Raw genomic sequence first — 23,525 nt, forward strand, 5'->3', positions numbered from 1 at the left:
TTACTTGCACTGCCTTCTCTGAACTATGGTTTTGTCACCGTCTTTCTGAATGGAGTGTTTAATTTAAGGGCAAAGGCAGGGCTTTTTACTTTCCAAATTTTTTACTCAGCTCTGCACATGTAATCCCACAGTCCATCGCTCTTCGCTGATGGCAGACTCCTCCATTACATAAGGACAGGCACAAACCTGCCCTTCCCTGCCTGCCCTGTTTCCTTTTCTGTATTTCTGCTTTCTAGGTCTCCTTACCCCATTACAACTTGTGGATTTGGTCTAGTTCTTTTGCTCCAGGTGTAACCGCCGGAGCCTTAATAAAAGTCAATTAGTCTCTCTGCTAAATCCTTGTCATTATTTCACTGTCCTCGTTAGTGTTCTTCTTAGTCTCACCCCCTCCACGAATATTTTACACACGTACTGCAATGCACTATTTACTTCCCTGCTTCCAGCCCTTTGAATCAGTGAACGCAATACTCTGCTGCTGGCCGTACGAGGAACGCACGGGCCACCAACGAATCCTGGTAAAGGGCAGGCAACAGTATTTGTCAATATTTGGCCCCAGAAAATGCCTCCTGCTGCTATGCGCGAACAGGATACTCATGCCCTTGGCAAATTAACCCAGGGCACCATTTTAGAAACCAGGAAGGCTGCTTCAAGAACCCCTCTGTGATTGTGAGGAGTTATGTTCAACAAAGGTAAACGCCTTGTGCATTTTCCCCTGGAAATGGCCTCGGAACAGCTCTGAGGATGCCGTGTGGGGTGGTGCTGGCAACAGGAACCCCACTGTGGGGCCGGCACACAGCCTGGGTAATTCCAGGCCCACGTGTGCCGGACTCGGGGTGTGCTGGGACAGGAGAACGTTGCCTCCGGCCCCATGGAAGGCGTCTGCTCCCGACGCCGCTACCCCGTGCCCGGGGGCTCCCACCCCCGCCGCCATGACAGGCTCCGCGGCAATACGAGGCCGCGCTCCCCGACACCAGCGGGACGGGCGGCCCCGCTTAGCAGCATTGACAGCCGCCTCGCCCAATCAGAGCAAGGCCTGCTGGCGCTTTCCCCGCCGCTCGCTCTTCCCGCGGCTTCTTTCCCAGCGCCGCGTCGATTGGTCGGCGTCGTCTCCCGGAAGCGCGGGAGCTCACTTCCGGGCGTTGCTGGGCGACGTGCCCTCGGTAGCTTCCGGGTGGCGGGGTCTATTTCCGGGGGCCCGGCGACGTTACGGGGACAGGGGAGGTATCATCATGAGCACCATGTTCGCCGATACCCTCCTCATCGTCTTCATCTCCGTGTGCACCGCGCTGCTGGCTGAGGGTGAGTGCTGGGCCGCCGCGGGGCGGGCTGCGGCGGCGTCCTCCACCTCAGTGGGCTGGTGGGGCCTGTCCCGGCTGGGCTTTGGCGGAGCAGGGAGGCCTTGGGACTGGTCCTAGCCTAGTGGTGCCGTCCGCAGGAGGCACGGGGAGGGCCTGGAGGTGGCCGGAAGGGGGCTGGCAAGAGGCTGCTCTTCGCCTGTGCCGCCTCGTCACTCAGAGCTGGGAGGGAGCGGGTTGAAGGAAGGGACTGGGGTCACTGGGGAGGGTGGGTGAAATGGAAGGTAGAGCGCGTGTCGGAGGAAAAGCAGGACAGTGAGGGTGTGAAACGAGGTTCAGTTACTCGGGGCCACCCGAGGCCTGGCGCTTGGAGACCGGTGGAGGCACTCCGGAGAACAGCAGTGAATAACTCTTGAATAAAACTGACCTCTGATGAGAAGTGGTGGGAATTGGGCCTGTTCGGCCTAGAAGAAGGAAGGCTATGGCAGGATGGGCTAACAGTTTTCCGTGTGCCTGAAAGAGGACGTTGGTGGTTTTATGTGGCTCTTTTTTATGTGGGATGGATGCAAAGAAATTGCCTGAACTTGTAATGATGGTGACTTAGACTGGTTGCTTGAAAACGGTTTTTTAAATGGTAGGGTGTTGAAATAGGTGGAGCTTTTTAAAGACAGTCTGGATAGATACTTTTTTGGGTAGTCAAAGTCAGAGGCTGCTCCCTCTTGCTGGCATTGAGGTATATCCCAGACTCTCCTTTGTACCAGAGCTGCAAGACACCATCGTTGGGCATTCAAGGGCAGGGAAAGTTCCAGGTGGAATATGATACTTCCTTTTCAGGAGCCTTACTACATTGCATTTGGGGTTAGATGGTGTAACACCTGTCACCTTTCACAGCACACAGCTGTGTTGACCCCCGAAGCATCTACAGGGTTCCCTTCCCTGCAGCTGGTGATCCTGGGGTTTCAGTAGCACAGTCCTGTTGTCAAACAAAAGCCAAAAAAAGAGCCAAAAGCTTTGTGTAGGAGCTCAGATTAAACTGTTCGCAAACCGCAAGTTCTGCACTTGTGGCATGACTTGTTTTGATCATGTTTGAGTGCAGAGTGTTAGACTGGAGAATCACTTGAGGTCCCTGCTAGCCTAATATCTCTATTTGCCTTTTTAAAGCGTGCTGCTACTAACAGGCAGGTCCTGGTAGGAGTGGCAATTATTCTTTGGGCCTTAATTAGGTGCTATGAAAATGCAGAACACAAAGATGCTTATTGCTTTAATCAGCTCCTGGTTTTAAGGTGAATAACAGCTGGTAAATATGAGCATGAAGGAACTGAATGAGTCCCACAAAATAGCAGTGCTCAATAAGATAGCCAGTAACTTCTAAAGACACTTATTTTATAGGCACCATTGCTACGTGGAACTTGAGAAGGAGATTTGAAAGAAAGTGAGGATATAGCTCTCTTGTCACTTGTGGTACCTTTGCTATATTATAATGTGGTTTTGTAGATGTGACGTGTATTTTTTTGTATATGTGTTTGCTAACTTGTATCCCTAGTATTGCAAGAGGTCTTTACTTATCTAGTTACTTGCTGAGTATTTGTTTCAGGTATAACTTGGGTGCTGGTATACCGAACAGACAAATACAAGAGATTAAAGGCTGAAGTGGAAAAACAAAGCAAGAAATGTAAGTACTTTTCAGACATTAGAGAATGTCTAGAGCAAGCATGTCTTGCTGCTCCTGTTACATGCTGCTTTAGCAGATGTCAAATTATTCATTAATAGAGTCTGTGCTCTGAGAAGTTCCTGCTACCTCCTCTGCTAAGGTAGTGTCCTGGTTTCAGCCAGGATAGAGTTAATTTTCTTCATAGAAGCTATTGTGATGCTATGTTTTGGATTTGGGATGAGAAAATGTTGATAACACGCTGATGTTTTGAGTTGTTGCTAAGTAGTCAATTAAAACTAAAAATTAACTCTATCCTGGCTGAAACCAGGACAGGGAGAGAACTTTCTTCTGCTTGGATTTTGTAGGAGCCTAATTTTACAAGTTACACAGATCTGTACTGAGAGGACTGACTTGTGTCCTTAATTCTTGTCCTTTGCTGGAGGAAAGATTACTACAAAGACCTATTGCATCACCTGATTTACCCCTCCTCTTCATGGAGGGCAGGAGGGAGTAAGAGACCAGTACTGGCATCTTTTTTTTTCTGAACATGAATAGCCAGTGTCTGTATATGTAGATTCCTTTAGATGCCTGAAATAAGTTCAAAGATGCGGTTTCTGCTTTTCAAGGGCGGTGGAGAATTTGAGATCTGCAGTAAGAATAATGAATACCATGAGAGGACAGCATTATATGTAAAGAGTAAAAGTGATGATTAATGGTGGGGAATGAGTAAATACAAAGTCATGATAGTAAGGTCTGAGCTATCAGCTGACATAAAAATAGATTATACTAGTGTAAACTGGAAACAAATAAAATTGATTAGGGAAGAAGTCCCAGCTTACTTCCCTAGAGAGATCTGAGAGGCCTGTGAGATGTTGAACGAAGGGAAAAGGGAGCTGAGAAGATATGCATCAGATATTAAGAGGAATGGTAAACAAGAGGATCTGAGCATGGAGAGTTTCTCTGTATCAGAAGCCAAGGAGCTGAGGAGAAATTCAGCTGACCTTTCAAACTCAATTGTATATACCTTACACAAGTTGCAGCAGTAAGAGACAGCACTCAACTGGGGCCAGACCTGAGCTGGTTTTACCTTCAAAATATTTCACCATGATGTGAGTACTTTTGGTGTGTGAGAGAACAATATTATCAAAGTGTGCTCTTTCCAGTCTAGCTTATTCCAGCCTTCCTCTGGGAAAAACAAACTGAAGAGTTGAAGTATAGTCATGCTTGTGTCACAGCTCCTAATTTAGGGGCTTTTGTCATCACAGCAGTGCAGATGAGGATTGCATCTCTGCCTGCCTCACTTCTAATCCCACTTGGCTGAAAAAAGTTGTAGGGTAGAATTAGCCCCAAAAGAGCAAGTTTAGAGAAGTACTTGAAACCCAGCTGAAAACTTTAATGTTTGTTAATGTCCCAGTGTGTTTGTGCTGTGGAACTCTGAAAGCAGTTAGCAGGGCTCAATCTCTGGGGTTTAATGATTGCTGTAAGAGTTTAATGCTGTTTGTTTTTATAGCACTCCTGGTATCTAGGCTCTAATCTGTGAGGGGAAAGATGTGAGGTTGGTGCATTTCAATTAGTTTCTAATTGTTTGATTTCCCAACCCCCAACAAAAAAGTAAAACCAAATAAGGAGTCGCTAAAAATTTAGCTTGGCTTTTTTTTCCCCCTCCTGTGCTAAGGACAGCTGGCTGACCTAATGGCTTGCAGACAACTTGTAAAGTAGACCACTTGAGCCACACCTTTCAACTGTTATCTAACACATCTGAAACAGGAAAAAACACATTTGAGATCTTTAAACTCTCCCATGAGAGTCCTAGCAATACTTAGGATTTGTAAAAACAGATGGGCCAAAGTAGTGTGCTTGTTACTCATTGTTACAGTCCTTAGTTTCATCGCACAGCATTGTCTGAGACTGCTGCAGAGATTATAGTAAGCATTCTGAGGTAAAAGTAGTGGTAACTTTGCAAGGCTGAAGGCTATCTCTAGAATTGCTGCTGTGTTATGTCATGTATGGTCCCACAGACAAACTTGTGAGACTGCCTGACAGTTTTTTGTTCTGCTCAAGCCACAAGGGAATTAAGTCTGTAGAGTTCCTCTGGGTTGGCATAAGGCTTAATAGTGCTGTTTAGAGTGAAGCTGGGGTATGGAGGAGCCCTCTTGTTAGGTCTGGGAGCAATAGGTAGGCCTGAAAAGAGTCCAAGTGTTCTGTAGTTGGGTTTAGAGTTGGGGGCCATGGGGTTGTGTGGACTAGGGTTGGGATGGACTGATCGGGATCTCCCAGCAGGATTTGGCATAAGGAAGGTTATGGAGAGAGCATTTTGTGAGTGCTGGGTGTGTTGTGTCATCTGGCATCTCTCTCCAGCATTCCCTCTGAGCAGACTTCCCTGTTTTTTCCCCTTGTGCTAGCCTGCCCATCAGATATGCTTGTTCTTTGGAAAAAAGCAGTTGTGTATTACCTAAACATCATATCTTCCATGGGAATGTAGTATCTTGTCTGGGCTAGTGTGGTTTTCATAGCAGTTGCAACTGACTTGCATATCACAGGCATTTCAGAGGGCCGCACTAAAAAATCTTTGTGTGACTGGGAAGGCTGACTGTCTTTCACCTGTACTTTGAAATGAAGGCTAGAAGTTCTGTGCTGAGCTAGTACCTCATATGAGAAGAGTCCTAATGCTGAGGTCTCTAAGCTGATTCTGTGAACTAGCAAGGAGCCAAGTCTATTCATGGGTAGAGTAGATATGGTACAGATACATAGCATTTAGAGTAAAAAAGGGTTGCTATCTGTTGTTCAACCATAGCTGTGATTTTCATCCTCACTTCTTGTACTCTTACTATATGTCTTAAATTAAAGTGTCTCTTACTTTCTGGAAAAGTTGTTCTTGCTGTCAGCAGAAGAGTACTTGCAGATGAGCAGCCTATTTTACTGTGTTGTGAGTTCACTATGCTGGCTTTATGTTAGCCTTTTTTGCTGCAGTGGTAGTTGCTTGCAGATGCTTGAGTGTCTGATTTGGGGCCTTAGTAACTTTGAGCTTAGGCTCCTACTTTAAAATATTGGAAATGCTTCAGTACTAATTAATTGAAGAATGGAGAGGCTGTGGCTGACTGCTTGGACAGCATTTCCCCTGAGAATGCCTGCCTGTGAAGAAGGGATGTACGAGAACACAGGCTGTCCTGTATTGTGCTTCCCACTGCAGATAATCAGGAGCAGAGCTTGCCACAAAGCTCTTTTCATTACACTTGCTGAATCAAAAGTACTGTCTAGTACTAGTGACAAATCAGCAAGGGTCATCTGAGCCAAAATTGTCCCCAGTCTGCTCAGTTAATAATGTAATGGCCTCTTGACAGAGTTTAATATTAACCCTTTAAGTATTCTGGTATCTCATCCAGGGTTTTGAAAATTTTTAAAAATTATTTCTAAGTGTTTGGTGGACTCAGCCTTGGTGGTTTAAAACATTGATTCTGAATGTGTTCTTATTCATACCTAGCTTCCTTTTGTGCCTCTGTTCTCTAAAGAAATAAAATGTTTTGTTTGGTGTGTGGAAGAAGGGGTGGTGGTATCCCTACGCAGAAATGATAGAATATCTTTATTTTCACTTGGCAGTGGAAAAGAAGAAGGAAACAATAACTGAATCAGCAGGGCGACAGCAGAAAAAGAAAATAGGTAAGACTGGGAGAGGAGTGTAGTGCCTGAAGAATGGGGGAAAGTTGAGAAATTTATGGAAGTGATTATCCTTTCCTTCCTTTCAAAACTATTTATTTAAAGGGTTACTAGAGCTGATTCTTGGCCTGATGACTGGAATATGAATGCTTTTGCCTTACTCTTCCAAGACGAGACATCTAGCCTGCTGATGGTTTTAGTCAAATGCAGAGAAGGGCAGCGTCATTGAGAGGAGCAGCGCTTCTTGCTGAACTGGTTGCCATTCTCTGATTGGAGCCTTTATGTCCATGACTGACAGCAGAAGTTATTAACAAAGCTCTTTGCTGCAGCGTACAGTCAGCTTGCAATAGCTATATGACTATGATTGTGACTTTTGGATCTTTAATTTTTCTCATAATTTGAACACTTCAGAGCTGAAGGTGTTTGCATGTTAACTGCAGCTGCGCTTAGATTTGTTTCAAGTTTGATAAGTTAGTTTTGCTCAATTTTAGGTCGTGATTTATTTCCATTCTTTTTTCATCATCAGTAAGCTTACATCTTTCTGGGTAAAGGTAACTCTTAAGTACTGAACTCTGCAAGAACGTGGTAGATGTTTAATGGATGTGAGCTTTAGAAAGTTTTGTTATCTGCAGGACTCTAAAGTAAACCATGCAGCAAAGTTTAGTTGAGTTGAACTATTACAGAAATCGTGTCAGGAACACTTCTGAGAGCTCCTGGGAGTTGGTTTCCTCGTTCCTCTGTAACACCAGGTAGCTGGATTAGTCATTTGATCTGTACAAAGCTTGGGAATAATTATAAACATATCTTCAAACAGTTCTTCCTAGGTATAAAACCTGTTATCATTAGACTCCTGAAGGGACAGGAGCCAAAATTCTTGCTCTTGAGCATTTTCAGTTTTTAATCATGAATAATCCCTGTGTGGGATGAATACTACTTGGTGGATAAGACAACTTTTTTAATTTACATGCTGTTGTTACATATGATCACTTTCAAATTCATGGCAATGACTTTTTTTGCAGGGCACCATCCAAGCTATGTTCCTAGCAAAGAATATTTTACTTGTGCCTGGACTAAACTAATAAACACTAGTATCTGAGGAATTCAGATGCTCCACCAATTTTTTTTATACACTGAAATAATCCTGTTTTGCAAATGAAAGACAAAGCACAAAGGGACTAAGAAGAGAACTTAGGAAATGACCACTGATTTTGTTTGCTGTGATGCTTGCTGGCCAAGCCCAAGATACTGAGACTGAATTTTTTTTTTTATTGGAAGTACTGCATAACTTGAGAGTCTCATTTGTTTTCAGGCAAAGCTGAATTCTTAGTGTTCTAAAAAATCAGGCCCTAAATGTCAAGCTGGACATCCAGAAAATGACTCACGGCTGTTAACTGCTTTTGAAATCTCTGATCCCGGTAACTTACTGGGTGTCAAATCATTCTGCAACATGTAGCATTGTTGTAATAGCAGATTTACTTGCACTGGAGTTCCTTTAAATTCTACCATTCTAGTTTAAAAAAACAAACACCAACCAAAATGAGTTGAGGCTTTACAGATAAGTCACAGCCATGGTACAGACCTGCCTTGGTTGCCTTCTGTTTTGTGCGCAGGCTAAGGCAGGATGTGTCTGTATAGTATTTATTTGGTTACATAAGGGATGAATCATATATATGCACAAGGAAGTAGGGTGAAAGTCGCATGGGAAGGCTTAATTTGGTGTTTCCTATTTACCGAACTTTTTATTTTTAAGTGTAAAGTGAAGTAACTTCAGTCACGTTGTGTCTAAATAGCCTTTCACGCTACTGGAACAGGATACCTTTAAGATCATGGTGCAGCCTTCTGTCATTTCAGCTTAAGGAGTGTGTGTGTTAGCTTAAACTTGGCTGCTTTCTGTGTCCATAAGCCCCTAGAAGAAAAGACAGTGATGTTCCCAGGAGTCTACATTAGGGCCAAGTAGATAGCAAAATCAAACAAAAAAACCTCCAAAAACCCCAACATCGGCAAATATTATTGCTCTATCCTCATGGTTTGTGTTCCAATGAGCAGAATAAGTTTTTAGACTTCAGGGTGCTGCTTGTTGACCCAGTCCTCTTTCTGTGCCTCTACCCAGCTGTACAGCAAAGTCCTTAAATGCTGCTTATGTTACTTATGCTACTGGGGAAGGAACAGACCATTTATGTAAGGTGGTAGGACACCTTACAGAGCCTGTTTGTTTTGAATTTGCAGAAGTAGGTGAGAAACGGGTATATTGGGGGATCAGGGCTGTATTCTTTATCCCCATGTAACCTTTAGCCCATCTAAATAGGTGGTTAGTTATGTAGCAGAGGGGAAAAAACAAGTATTTGTGCCAAATGTGATTCCTGAAGAGCTGGGCTGTCGTTGCTGAAATGTCCCAGAACAAAACTCTCCACCTGAGTCAGGAAGCAGGTATCTGGAAAGTTCCTGCCAGAGGAGATGGTTTGTAGTTAGAAGCAATTGAAAATAGCAGTGAGGATTCTAAGAAATTGGATAGGGGTGTTGCTGTTGCTTTTTACAATGCTTAGTGCAAGTCTCTGTATTTAGCAGGGGCTTGGAAGATAGTTGTTGAGCTTCTTTGCGTGGACCTCTTGTGCTGACACTCATCAGGGATCCACTGGACAACTCGCGTGCTGGATATCCCTTGACAGTCATCCTGCATCCCCTGCCTTCTTCACTCACTGTTCTTTGGATATTTCTTCATTGTCCACATCTTTACTTCAGCTAGGTGTTGCTTCCAAGCCCTGGCTGCCCCTCTGGGTCCTCAGTCTGAGAGGAGCACAGTGGACAAGGAATGATGGGGACATGGGACAAGAAAGGTGACAGGTGATAGGTAATGCCTGAGGCCAGAGCAGTCCTTCAGTGAGGGGCATGGAAAATGCCTTCCCAGAAAACTGGGCTGTTTGTGATGACTTAAGGACAGACTAAATTTCCAAAGTAGTATTTTAAAGTATTCTCTACAAAGCATAGTAATATATACATTACTGAAATTAATGTAGAAAACATCTTTCCTCTTTGGAGAATCTTTTAGGTGTGACAAGGGTCCAAAATTCATTATTAAGATCAGCGGGATGTTAACCTCACTGAGGTCCTGCTCCCAGCTCTGTGTACAGTTTCAGGGTCCCTTCTAACACCTCCAAAATTAAATCTTTATATAACGTATTTATAATGGCGAGCCTGGTGTGCAGCAAATTGAGACTGCTCTCTTTCGGAAGTGTGATATAGAGGCACCGTCTTTGTTTTCTGGCAACATTGCTCCTGCTACTGTGTTAGTTGGTTGAGTTAGCAAATTTGACATTCTGTGCATTTCTTTCAAAAGTGCTGAATGTGTGATTCTAGCCTCCTCCTCTTTTGTGCCTGCTTTGCTGCATGTTGCTGTGATGGAGAAGCAGCTGGCTATGTACAGTTTTTCACTTTATGCTGTCTGGCATAGAGAGCTGGGGTTGGTTTTGGAAGTGTTATTTGTTTGCAGAGCCAAGAAGGTTAAGTCTTCCTGGAAATGAAAACACTCTGGTTTCTAGGTTGGTATAACTGATTACAACTGTTGTTGTTTTTGTCTTTCCAGAGAGACAAGAAGAGAAACTGAAGAATAACAACAGGGACTTGTCAATGGTAAGAAAATTAAAGCCAGTTCCTGACTACTGAAGGTTTCAGTCAGCTTTCTAACAGAAAGATTTGTTCAATTGGCAGACATAGCAGCTTTTCCTCCTGACAGGTCCTTCTGGATTATCTCTAATAGCTAAAGATTTTTGTATGAGCCACAGAGTTCTCCAGCAGTTACTGCATCTTCTTGTGCCCAATCTTACCTATTTTCATCTTTATAAGCCTCTATGATGCTTTCAAAGTAGAATTAATTTGTCTGACTGCCTCTTGTAAGTTCTGTCTTCATAATGATCCCCTGCTGATTGCTTGTATAGGCTTAAGGGGCGGGGAATCAACCTGTGGAAGGTAACAGGGCAATTCTCGAGCACTTTTTTCCCCTAAAGCAGCTCTTCACATTAGTGGTCCACTCTGTGGCTGCCTTTACCCAGCTGTTGACCAAACTTCTCTTTGGGAGTTCTCCAGTCACTTACAGTCCCTCTGGTGGTCTTCCCATCTTTTTTCCTTCTGTATTCCAGTGATGTTGTACAAAGCCTGTTCTTAAGGGTGTGAGCTGATAATCCCTCAGTATAGGCCTGTTTTTGATTATCTCTGACCTTTCTGCATGCAGGTTCGGATGAAATCCATGTTTGCCATTGGCTTCTGCTTCACTGCCTTGATGGGAATGTTTAACTCCATGTAAGTATCAACTTTCTGGATTTTTTGTCTTAAATTTTCATGGTGAATATGTTTTCTACCTCCCCTCTATCACCTGAAGTGTTACAGTGACAGAGTCCCTCCAAGAACCATAACTAATCTGCGTAAAATGGATCAATATATCATATAAAGATGTGGTGGTTTGGTCACCACATGCATGCTCTGCTTAAGAGGGAATGCTGTGTGCTGAATGCAATGAAATTGCACAAATTGCATTTAGTCTAGCCACAACTCTCACATCCTTTCTGCTTGGGAACTTCTTGATTAGGGCAGGTTTGGTAGATGTCAGGCAAGCAGCTACAGTCTTCAGCTGCTTTGGCTTTGCTTTAATAGTGTGACCAAAGAATGCTGTCGCAAGCAAAATTGGGTCAGCTCCCTTGCCCTTAGAAATGAGCTATAATTGCAGAGTTTGTTGTTGCCCTACTTAAGGTGATCAGAGTCAAGATACTAACAGGTCTAGGCATGGGCTCTAATCTTCCATTGCTTTAAAAATGACCTGGGATAGGTCTAGCTTAAAAAAAACAAACCACCCCCCAAAAAATAACAAAAAAGGAACAGAGACAAAAAAATCACAAACCGTTTGCATGGTTATAGACAGCTTTATTTCAGATACGTGAAACTGAAAGACTGTGCTTGACTTTTAAAACTTGATTCAGTCTTGAAATGTGAACTTCCCATTGGCTATGAAATCTGCAGACGGCATGAATATGGTTAGTGTAACCTTTGGGAGGCTGCTTAATATCTGGGCAATATACTTGTCCTGCAAACAGGAATTTACATTCTTGGGCACCAAAGCCTTTGGCTTCTGTGCTGGCAGTCCCCAGGATACAGTCAATTGTTGTTTTACTGCAGATCTGTGGGTGGATAAATTGCAAACAGGAGGTAACAAAATAACAGAAGTGCCACTGTGTGGACTCTATTCAGTTTAGTCAGACTTCAGCATCTTGCATTCTCTGGAATGCTGTGAAACTGAGCAGAGGAACACGGCACTAAAGGACTTCAAAATTGGGGTACAGTCTTGAGTCATCGATGTCTCATTCCACTGCAACCCTGGACAGGGATGGAGGTGCATTGTGAGTCATGTGCCCAGCAACATAGCATCTGTGAGGGATTTACAGCGCTGCACCTGAGGCCTTCAAGTGCTTGCCTGGCTATTTGGGTACAATACAAACACCACCATGACCTCTGCCCCTGAAACAAACTGAAAAACAAAACCAAACCCACCCTACTCTGCCTACTTTCCTAGAGTAGGAAGAGGCAGTGCAGAGTATGCTATGACTGACGGGTATTACAGGATTGTAAGTTCATTAAGAGCTTTAGGAAGGAATTGATTTTTTTGCTAAGTCCTGTGTGGTTCCTCCTTCCATAGATATTAACCTAAAAAATTAGTTTATTGGTTTCTTCTCCTTTAAGACCACAAAGTTTAGTTGTCTTGTTCCTCTTTTGAGGATTCCTTCCCACAGAGACCATGCTACTAGACACAGAGTTGATGTGAAGCTTTTGGGCATATCTTTACTTTAACTGTCTCTTTAGAGGGAACCTGAATATGAACAGCAGGAGTATCCAGGGACCTCACTGACTTTTCGAGTTGAAATAGCTTTCTTGCTAATACCTGAGGCTATTGAATAAAAATCTTAAGGATTTGGCTGCCTGGCCTTTGGAGCTACATACTTAAATTTTTGCTCCTGGTCTCAGTACAAGTTAGCTAGTGCATTTCTGTTTGAATGGCAGTGGTTTGTACCTGCACTGTCTGGAGCTGGTTCCTGCTTAATGTACTGTCAGTCTCTTGACATAGCATAAAGGGCAGCTGCTTGTCTCAGGAGGAGAGTAGTTCAGTTATGAATTCAGGGAGCTCTTAGGCTCCCTCTGGGAAGCTGCTGCTGCCAGGTACATGCTGTGGGTGTGGTGTGAAAAGAAGTGTGACTGACACCTGCAATGGCTGTAGCCTCATTTGCTTGCCTTTCCTGTTCTTGAATGCGTTCATTGCTTTGGGGGACAAAAGGAGCAGGAATTACATGGAAGTAGCACAATGTGCTGCCCTTTGGACAAGTACTATGCAGACGCTGCTACTCTGTGGCTGGGTGCCTCACTGTTGCCAATTGCCAGCTTTGCCAAAATGGAAATTATTGTGATGACTGGCTTGCTTTCTTAAGTGTCATTAGTAATGGGGCAGCAGGGTGGACCATGCTGGAAGGATATGTAAGTGTCAAGAAGGCTGGTTTAAACCCAAAGAGCAGAATGCTGTGCTGAAGATGTGCAGCTAAATGACTGTTGTGGCTTAAAAGGTACACTAGGGCAGTGAGATCTGTAGCGGTGGTGGTCTCCAAGCAGATGGGATTTCTCCTGGGAGAGAAATCTGCTTCTGTGTGTCTCGGTTTTCTCTTGTCAGAAACTTTTTAATGCAATCAGTTTTCAGTGTTTGAGTTGTGCATTTCACTACCCCTTCATAAGAACTGGGAAAAACCTGTTGGAATTAAAAGCAGGTACCTCGGAGTGCTACTGCTGAAGTACTTGTCATTCTCACAGCAGGAATAACGCAGAATTTTAAGCCACTGGGGGATGTTACAGGGAGATAAACATCCGTTCCTAGCTCTTTTGCCAAACTGCCTGTGAGACGTAAACAAAGTTGGCGTGTGTTTGAGCTGTAGCTGTGTGAATGCATCTCCACAGGAAAGAACGCTCATTTAGGATCTCTTGAAACAAGAAACACCTGTTAGAAAATCAGTGCATGCAGAGAAAATAACATCCAAATATGCACATGCTGATGAGGCATCATACACACTTACTTCAAAAGATTGGGTCGACTGTCTGGGTTGGGAGAAATCTTTGCAAACTGGCCAGAATTCACACTCTGCCTGATGCCCTGGAATGTAGACCTGGAGGAGTTCCAGAAGCAGGACAGCCAGCTTGCAATATGTGGTATCATCCTGCCTCTGCACTGCCTCTGTCTTCAAAGCTAATGCAGAGAAGACTGTTGGTGTTTAAAGCATTCTGTTGATGGCTCTTTTATGCATCCTTCTTGTGCTGGGAAGTGTAGCTGCTCTAGGAATGGAAAAGGTGTCTTTGATTTATGCTTTGCTAAAAAAAAAAAGCTCTTTTGCTTAAAGCAAAGAGTCTGTCATCTTGCAGTAACTGCAATACAGCAGGGCGATAGTCATCCATCTTTTATTCAAGTGCTGACTGTGTTCTGGGAAGTGATCTGCTAAATTTGACTTTTAAATAAAATGCACCAGTAAACTGCAAAACACCAAGAGTCTATGAACCAACAGCTTGTCCAGGTGATTGCTTAAATGACTCTGAAACACTTTGTGTCTGACTATGGCAAAACTGTTACTGAGGGAAGCCTACTTACCCGGTGAGTGACTGGGTGTGGAGGGCTTTGTGAGGGGTGTATTTAGCCTCCTTGGTGTAGAGTCTATAGAGGTGGGCTAGAGAAGGCAGCATGTCTTTTTTTTTTTCAGCCTTCCACGTGGTCTTATCTGCTCTGGTGGCCTGCTGAAGATGCGCACTTGTTCTTTCTATAGCCAAAGACTCTTCTACTGTCCCCAGTTGTGATCCAGTGCTCTCTTTTCCAGATTTGATGGCCGAGTGGTGGCAAAGCTTCCATTTATCCCCCTCTCATACATCCAAGGTCTCTCCCACCGCAACCTTCTGGGTGAGGATTACACCGACTGCTCCTTCATCTTCCTCTACATCCTCTGCACGATGTCTATCAGACAGGTGAGTACATTACAGTGTCTCTTCCATGCCTGGAGCCAGGAAGGCACGTCTCCATCTGTAAAGAGGAGTCTATTACTGCTGTCCAGTTTTGCATGTATAATATTTGATCTGTTTGTGGTTTCTGTGTTTGCCTTCATTCCTATGCTTCATATTCAAAGCAATTCTTGTTTGGGATCATAAAAACAGCCACTATCCTGGACCGGTGTGGAAGACTTGACTGGAGACTTGCACCAGGGTGCTAGGACAGAGTTGGCAAAAATGGGTTCCTTCCTTGTGTGTGTGTTTGATAACTTTGTGGACTGCCAAAATGAGAGATTGCCTCTATCAGAAGCCAGTCTAAGTACTGCTTCTTAGTAATCATGACTCTTACAGTAATATGAGAAATGAGAAGTGTAGCATCTTCAGAGGAAATGTCCTTGGTGGTTTGAGGTTCTATAAAGGTTCAATCAGTCCATACATTTGCTAGAAGAGTGAGGAAAGTGTTAAACCTGGTCTTCTGGGTTTTTCCTTCCTGTTTTTTGCTGACTGCCTGATTATTGTTTTTTCCCAGTCTTAAGAACTTTACCTTTGGTGTCAAGTCTCTCCCCGTGGTAAAGACATGATGCAAAGGGGGTCTGGTATGATAAACCAAGAGTAGGCTATATGTAGCTCTTCATCAAAGCTGGTTAGTCCCATCTTTTGAAAAGAGAAGCATCAGTAAGGATAAGGGAGGTAAGTGCTTGTTCAGGAAGGTTCACTAGCAGCTTAAGTGGCAGAATGGCTGGTGAGGACAAGTGGGTCTTCTCAATGCAGCCAGAAGTCTACTTTGTTTTCCAAATTTCCCCAGAGTGTGCTAGGGATAAGTTAATAGACTCTAGGGGCTGGATGAATGCTGGTGCAACTAGCTGCAAATTATCTGCTCTTCTGTGTTTACATTTCCTTTATCTTTGATTTGTTTCCTGAATTCTTGTTGCTTTTCTCCTTGACCGACTTGTTGCTTTTCCTCAGGGGGTGCCAAGGGACTTAGACTTAACACGTCACTTCCCTTTGCTGATCTATTTTATGCCAGCTGCTGTCAAAAGTTTGGATGAGCTTGATGGAGCAGCTTAATAATAGAGAGTTCCTTTGGTCACAGAGCGCATGCTAGTGAATCGAATTCTCTTTACCCCTCTGTATTGGGTGCTTGTGTTGAAATGGATCTGTCTGGCTCTGTGTGAAAGCAGATAATGAATTGTAGAATAATTCATGTTGAAAGAGTCACCTGGAGGTCATCTGGCCCACCCCTCACTCCAAGCAGGGACAGCTTCAGAGTACCGAAGGCCAGGGGCTTCCTCATTCTGTTTGCTGCAAGACAAATCTTGTTTCACTTCCCAGTAACTGGAGCAGCGTTTGCTGCTTTGAAAGGAATGAGACTTTTTTAGTTCTTAGGAACGTCTTCCAGAATTCCTGGGATGATGTGGTCTGATGTGGTTCCTTCAGGCAGTCTTGTCTGGTGCTGCTCTGTGTTACTCACCTGTTACATGCAAAGTCCCTTCTTTCCAATGTTGCAGATTATTATATGAAACTAAATAGCATTATCAGCAAGATTTTTTCTGCACCCATGGGGTTGACTGGGGAACTCCCTTGCTGAAAAATCCCCCATGGATTTTTTTTGTCCAAAAATATAAATCCTGTGGTTAGTTGTAGTCCTGGGCATTTCCTGATGTTGCCTATTGTGAAATCAGTCGACAGCATGAACTGGGTGGTGATCCAGTCTGGTCCTGGGCAGAAATGCTGAGCTGTTTGCAGTGGGTTGGGCTTCCAAGAGATATTCTGGAAGAAAATTGCCGTTGTGCTTGCGAGTTCATGGTGATGGCCCCTGTGGAGGATGGAAGTTACTTTATTGCTTTGGAGAAGGGTGTTTTTGCTCTGAAGTGTTAGACTGCAGTCTTCATAGTGCTGCCTTATCTATGTGATTGTGGTTAACTGTACCTGCAGTTCTCCAGCTGTTAGGCAGCTCGTTTTCTTCCTCCTTGCCACATGGAGGGAAGGGCAGGGACCAGCCACATTAGTTTGTGCAAAAGTTAGGAACTGAAGCTGTGATTGCTGGCACCCTGCTTTTGGCTTTATTACCATTTGAAGGAACTTAGGTGATAACAGCATTGGGAAGAGGACTTTGAAGGTCTGTGAGAGGCCAAGGGAGAGGGGAAGAAAGTAATAAAGGGCTTAAAATGGTGCCTAAGACTTGCTTTCGGTGCTCATGATGACCTTGGAGGTGAAAGCTTTGTGACCCTTTGTGTTTCACTGTGTGCAAAGGGGGAAATCTCACCAGGTCAGCTTCAAAACAGCTGTTAGCCCAAGGGAGGAGAACTGATGCGGGAGCTAGTGTCTGGCTTAATGCTGTTGACACAGGAGGAGAAGTGGAGGTGTACCAAAAGCAGGGAACAGGCTGTGAACAAAGGAGACCATACATCCCTCAGCCTTCCCTTAAATCCTGGAGCTGCCTGTGAAGGGATCAAAGGCAAGGAAGAGAAGCATCCCAGCGGAGCTGAGAAGTAGAGGGACTTGTGTGTGTGAAAAGTGACCTGGAGGGAAATGCAGGGGAGTACGTGAGGGTGGGAAGACTAACTGGATGGTGACTAAACTGACATTAGTGGGATGGGCAGTAGCAGCATCAGGCAGTCTCTTTATGTGGTCCTCAGGCATGTGAAGGTGATAAACTCGTCAAACACAGACTGGGAAGCTTGCTGCCTGTGACCTGGCCAGCATCTCCCAAAATAGTCAACTCGAAGTGAGTAACTTCCTTTGCACTATTCCCAGCTCTCCCTGGCACGTAAATCCTGTCCCCTAGTTCCTCCTGCCTTCCTGTTTGGAGAGAGGAGGATTAGTGGGAGAGGCCTTCCAAGGGTCCTTGAGCTGTTGGGTTTCAGCTGGGAAAGTCTGCTGCTGGGCTGGGTGGGAGGGATAATGTCAGGGTTACATCCTCTGTCCCTGCTCCTGTTTCTGAGCTCCCAGCCTTCACCTGTGCTGTTTGTGAAGAGAAATATGCTGCTGTTCCTTAGGCGTTTGCTGGTCTTCATTTCCTTTTCACATATGCCTGAACTGCTGCTGCTTTCTGAAATGCATTCCCAGTGGGAAGGGGAGCCAGCAACTATCCCTAGAGCCAGGAGCGCACTTTCCCACATGGCCTGATCTTGGTGCAGGGAGCCACTCACTGCCTTGTCTTTGAGACCCCTTCTGGGTTTGAAGACAAAAGCAGAAGCTGCTTCTGTCCTTCCTGCAGTTATTTGAGGAGAGTTCAGAAGAGCTCAGATAAGGAATTTGGATCCTGAAGTCTTACAGTCTTCCCTCCCTGCTCTTGAAGGTGATGATCTTGTTTGTGTTGGAAGTAGACTCTGCAGGCTTCCTTGTGCAATGTGGTGCACAGCAGACTGGACAGGTTTCTGCTTTCTTGCCCCAGCTCTGGTTTCCAGCTGTAAAGACTTCAGGTTTGCTGTCCAGCAAAACTTGCTTTGTGGCTAGTGCAGGAGGCTAGCTGCCTTCCACAGTGAGGAGACTCGTATGGAAGGATAATGCTGGAGAGCGACTGTAGTCTTGAATCCACATACACATAAGGTGTCATCTCTTTTCCTCTTGGAACTGTTCAAGCGGCTGGAGTAAACTTTAGCACCACAGTTCTCTCTCTTGATACTTAAAGGAACAGGGAGGAGGCACTGCATACTTCTTTGCTTCCAAGGATGCTCTGCTAGGCTCTCTGCTCTACTCCACTGGTGAACCAGTGCAAAGCTGGTAGGATCTAGGTCCTGCCTGCAGCTGACTCTGCAGCACCCTCTGGTGTTGCTCAATCTGTCGGCTAGCTTCTTTTGTTTTCTTCATTCTGTCTATCTCTTGACTAAGGAAGCTCTGAGAAGAGGAACCACACAGTCTCCCACAGTGAAATGCTCTCGTATATATATATACGTATATATATATATATCTCGTATATATATATATACGTATATATGTCCTTGTATATATATATATATACAAGGACAGGTAGCTTGGGGGGAATACAGACAAACAGACAAATTGTCTGAGTGGCCAGGGATCAGGTTAGGAAAGCTAAAGCCCTGATAGAATTAAATCTGGCCAGGGATGTCAAGAGCATCAAGAAAAGCTTCTGTAGGTACATCAGTGATAAAAGGAAGAATAGGGAAAATGTGGGTGCTCTCCAGAAGGAAATGAGATGTGGTTACCTGGGATATGGAGAAGGCTGAGGTACTATCAAGTACTTTTTTTGCTTCAGTCTTCACTGGCAAGTGCGCAAGCCACACCGCCCAAGTCACAGAGGTAAAGGCAGGGACTGGGAGAATGAAGAACTGCCCACTGTAGAAGAGCAGATTTGAGACCATCTAAGGAACCTGAAGGTGCACAAGTCCATGGGACCTGATCAGATGCATCTGCAGGTCCTGGGGGACCTAGTAGATGAAGTTGTTAAGCCACTGTCCATCATATTTGAGAAGTCATGGCAGTCTGGAGAAGTTCCAACTGACTGGAAAAGGGAAGCTGGCTGGAAACATAACCCCCACTTTTAAAAAGGGAAAAAAGGAAGTCCTGGGGAACTACAGGCCAGTCAGTCTCACCTCTGTGCCTGGCAAGATCATGGAGTAAATCCTGCTGGAAACTATACTAAGGCACATGGAAAATAAGGAGGTGATTGGTCACAGCCAGCATGGCTTTGCTAAGAGCAAATAATGATTGACAGATTTGGTGGCCTTTTACAATGGGGTTACAGTGTTGGTGGATAAGGGAGAGGGAAGAGTGATTGGTGTAATTTACCTAGACTTGTGCAAAGCATTTGATGCTGTCCCACACAACATCCTTGTTTCTGAATTGGAGGGACATGACCATGATGGATGGACCACTTGGTAGATAAGGAATTGGCTGGATAATTGCACTGAGAGTTGCAGTCAACAGCTCAGTGTCCAAGTAGAGACCAGTGACGACTGACATTCCTCAGGGGTCAGTATTGGGACCGGTGCTGTTTAACATCTTTGTCAGCGACATGGGCAGTGGGATCAAGTGCACCCTCAGCAAGTTTGCCAATGACACCAAGCTGTGTGGTGCAGTTGACATGCTGGAGGGAAGGGGTGCCATCCAGAGGGACCTTGACAGGCTTGAGAGGTGGGCCTGTGCGAACCTCATGAAGTTCAATCATGGACAAGTGCAAGGTCCTGCACATGGGCTGGGGCAATCCCAAGCACAAATACAGGCTGGGCAGAGAATGGGTTGGGAGCAGCCCTGAGGAAAAGGACTTGGGAGTGTTGGTTGATGAGAAAATCAACATGACCTGGCAATGTGTGCTTGCAGCCCAGAAAGCCAACCATATCCTGGGCTGCATCAAAAGAAGCAGGATAGCAAGTTGAGGGAGGTGATTCTGCCCCTCTCGAGACCCTGCCTGGAGTACTGTGTCCAGGTCTGGAGCCCTCAGCACAGGAGAGACATGGACCTGTTGGAGTGAGTCTAGAGGAGGGCCACAAAGATGGTCAGAGGGCTGGAACACCTCTTCAGTGTGTACAGGCTGACAGAGTTGGTGGTGTTCAGCATGGTGAAGAGAAGCTCCAGGGAGGCCTTATTGCAGCCTTCCAGTATGTGAAGGGGAGCCTAGAAGAAAGCTGGAGAGGGACTCTCTTTTCAAGAGCATGTAGTGATAGGACAAAGGGTAATGGCTTTAAACTGAAAGAGGGTAGATTTAGATTAGATAAGAAATTCTTCACTACGAGAGTGGTGAGGCACTAGAACAGGTTGCTCAGAGAAGTTGTGGATGCCCCATCCCTGGGAGTGTTCAAGGCCAGGTTGGATGGGGCTTTGAGCAGCCTGGTCTAGTGGAAGGTGTCCCTGCCCATGGCAGGGGGATTGGAACTAGATGATCTTCAAGGTCCCTTCCAACCCAAACCATTGTATGATTCTATGATATTCAGTTGCTGAATATCAGCCAGTGGATGATTTATGTAGGCCATGGGCTAAAACTGATGTAATTCCTTTTCAAGTGTTTCCTTCTTTTACTTTTCTTGTACTTTCATGCTTGTGTGGGCTGAAACCTTCCTTTCCATAGTGTCCACCTGAAATGATTCCCAATTGTGTTTTAACTTAGCTACTCTGGAGTTATGAAGCTCTGTCTGCCTTTTGTTCTCCTTTCATGATCAAAAAGTTCAAGAACTTTATGACCTTGCTACCTGACCTATCCTGACAGTTATTTTGGAGAGGACACTTGGGTTTGAAGAGAATCCTCCTTCCTCCTTTTGTCTTGATAGCCAGGACTCAGCTGGTGACATGAGGGGGGCACAGTTGTTTTCTTCTTTCCCTCGCATCAGATGTCCCTGTTTTCCCAGCACTGCATGAGCAGCATCTTGAGCTGTAGTTGTTTACAGTGAAGGATGAAACTGAAAGACTTGGTAGCTCTTTGTAGTTGCACTGCTGCAAAATTTAAAAGGAATTTCACAAAAATCAAGAAAAACATCAAACTTTGAAATAGTCTGTTGTGAGATTTTTAGCTAATGCCTGGCTCTGCTACTTAATTCTTTCCTTGTTTGTTGTTTTCCACTGAAACGCCCTGCTCAGATGCAGATGAGGTCATCTCAATAGACAGTTTTTGGGTTTTACTACATATGTCTTGTTATACTGCATGTCTCCACCAAACCATTGTTCTGTCTGCAGCACTAGCATTCATGTTAATTCTGTGCCTAAGCTCCAGACTTTAACTTGGCACACGCTCTGGTTGCCATGTTGCTGACCCAAATTCCGACTGCATTAGGAGAGAGCCTTCCTTGCCAGCTTGCAGACCCTCAGGCTCTGATGGCTGCCATCAACAGGGGTTTCTGGAACTTCTGAAAACCAAGGGCTGCTTTGGTTCTGCCTGTGAGCAAATGTTAGGAATATGGTCCTGTGTGTACATTGCAGTTAAATTGCAAAGATAACTATTGTAGGTTGATTTTTAAACCAATGCGTGTGTGAAGACATTAACAAAGTACCTGCCAGCTGACTGTGTGGTGTGTACCTGGAGATGGAAGAGAACCAGTGATCAAAATGTGGATTTAATGATCAGAAGGCTTTTGTTGAGGTGGGGGAGGTGGCTCAGCTTTAAATTTAAAGTCGTGAATGGTTGTCTGGCTAAGCTTCTTAGAATGTGCAGGGATAAAAGTCCAATATGTAGTAGCCAGATTGGTAAGGCTATGTGGGTGAGAACCTGAATCTGTTGAAACTAGTGAGAAGGTTGTACTTGTAGGCAGAGTTGGGATTTCTTCTTCTTTGGTGCCTCCCTTGTCACAGGTCTGATGCCGTCCTGTTCTTCTGTTCTTGTTTTTGCAGAATATCCAGAAGATGCTTGGTCTTGCTCCTTCCCGGGCTGCCACTAAGCAAGCAGGGGGCTTCCTTGGCCCACCACCTCAGGCAGGGAAGTTCTCCTAAAGCACACAGCCTTCATGGAAGGTCTGACCAGTGCACAAGACTGCCTTTGGGAGGTAACAAGATGGGATTCTGCACCAGGCTTCACAGGTCCAAAACCAGCCTATGCAGTATTGGCCACAGACTTGGAAACATCTTCCATTTGGACTATTCTACCAGCGGTTGTTTGCTCATCAAACCAAGAAAGTTCTCAGAAGATAACTTGACCTTTTGTTTCTGGTGTTTCTGAGAAATAAATGGCAATGGGCATGTTGATTTAGATGTCTCATAATTGTGCTGTAGAACAAGTAGAAATACCTTGATGTAGTGCAGTTGACTTAGTCTACAGCATGGAAGTCAACTCAGAGTGAGATCTGCAAAGGAGATAACTTGGGAAATTCAGAACAATCATGCTGTGAAGTGACCTTCTTGTCTTAGGCGTACTGGCTATAGTCTTATGTAGCAGGGAGCTCGGCAAGTAGGTGTGCTTATTTTCCTTTTGCAAAACTTCCAGTGTGGACGGTGAGGCTTTTTGTTGGCTCGGGTGACTGGAGGCACTAGAACTTCCCCTTGTACCAGGCTGTCTTTTTTTGGAGTTTGCAAGTGTTTCTGGATGTATAGTCAGCCTGTGTTGTCTTGGCAGAGTAGAGCCCCACAGAGACTTCTGTGGCATTACACAGCTTCTGTAAGTCACTTGCTTAAGGAGAATCTGCTCAATTACAGAAACAAACCTGGCCTTCAAACTTTACTTGAGTAAATGGCTAAATTTTGCCAGTGCCAGTCACTGTTACTAACCCTTTATTGCCTGAGTGTTATGACAGCAGCATTTTTGTTTGTGCTCCTTAGTTGACTGCTAAACAGCCTGATGATCAGTATGCATCTTAAAAGGCTTCCTTCTTAGGCCAGGAAGCTCTCTACTCTATCTTCTCCTTTGCCAAATAATTCTCTGCTTCAGTCTTGTTGGCTGGAGCCCACTCACCTTATTTAAAAGGGGTGAATAAATCTTGCTGCCACTCTGAAGTTAGGCTGGCAGTTTTCCTGAAGCAGGCAGTACCCATGGGGGTATTGATTTCTTGCATCTGTGACCAGAGGTTTATAATGTGGTACCTCTTACTGGGAGTTTTTGACTAGATGCAGGGCAAGGGGATAAATCTGAAACACCTTATGGCAGTGTGGAGCATGTAAGATACCACATTAAATAGTAAATGTTGGATTAATTCCCATTAATAAGCATGGGGCACTTTCATAGGATTATTTAAAAATAAATCATGAGTGTGGGACCTCTATTCAATGCTCTGCCTCACAAAACTAAGTATTTGGCAGGTAAAGGAAAGAATCTAGTGTATACTGATGCTGCCTGGTGCTCAAGGCTCTGTTTTTGACTTCCTGCTATGTCTGGTGTAGCTACAAATTTCCACAGGGAACAGCCCTGGCTGTGTAACTCCAGTTTCCCTTGAGTAGCCTCTTTCAGCTCAGGGGCCTGATCCCCCAGCAAAGCCAGAACCACCTCAGCC

The 23,525-nt window shown here is 44.8% G+C and overlaps 1 protein-coding gene across 1 annotated transcript; it reads left to right on the forward strand.

The window, feature by feature from the left end:
* Window positions 1-1,229: 1,229 nt before the first annotated feature.
* On the forward strand, window positions 1,230-22,277 carry TMCO1 (transmembrane and coiled-coil domains 1; the record flags this gene model as incomplete). The annotated part of the gene is made up of 7 exons (XM_082003229.1): window positions 1,230-1,299; window positions 2,890-2,967; window positions 6,544-6,603; window positions 10,181-10,227; window positions 10,826-10,893; window positions 14,487-14,631; window positions 21,937-22,277. The coding sequence occupies 7 exons, from the start codon at window positions 1,230-1,232 to the stop codon at window positions 22,033-22,035; spliced, it is 567 nt and encodes a 188-aa protein (XP_081859355.1). The 3' UTR covers window positions 22,036-22,277.
* Window positions 22,278-23,525: the final 1,248 nt, after the last annotated feature.

The sequence above is a fragment of the Phaethon aethereus genome, assembly GCF_964289735.1.
Source record: "Phaethon aethereus genome assembly, chromosome: 8".
Classification (NCBI taxonomy): domain Eukaryota; kingdom Metazoa; phylum Chordata; class Aves; order Phaethontiformes; family Phaethontidae; genus Phaethon; species Phaethon aethereus.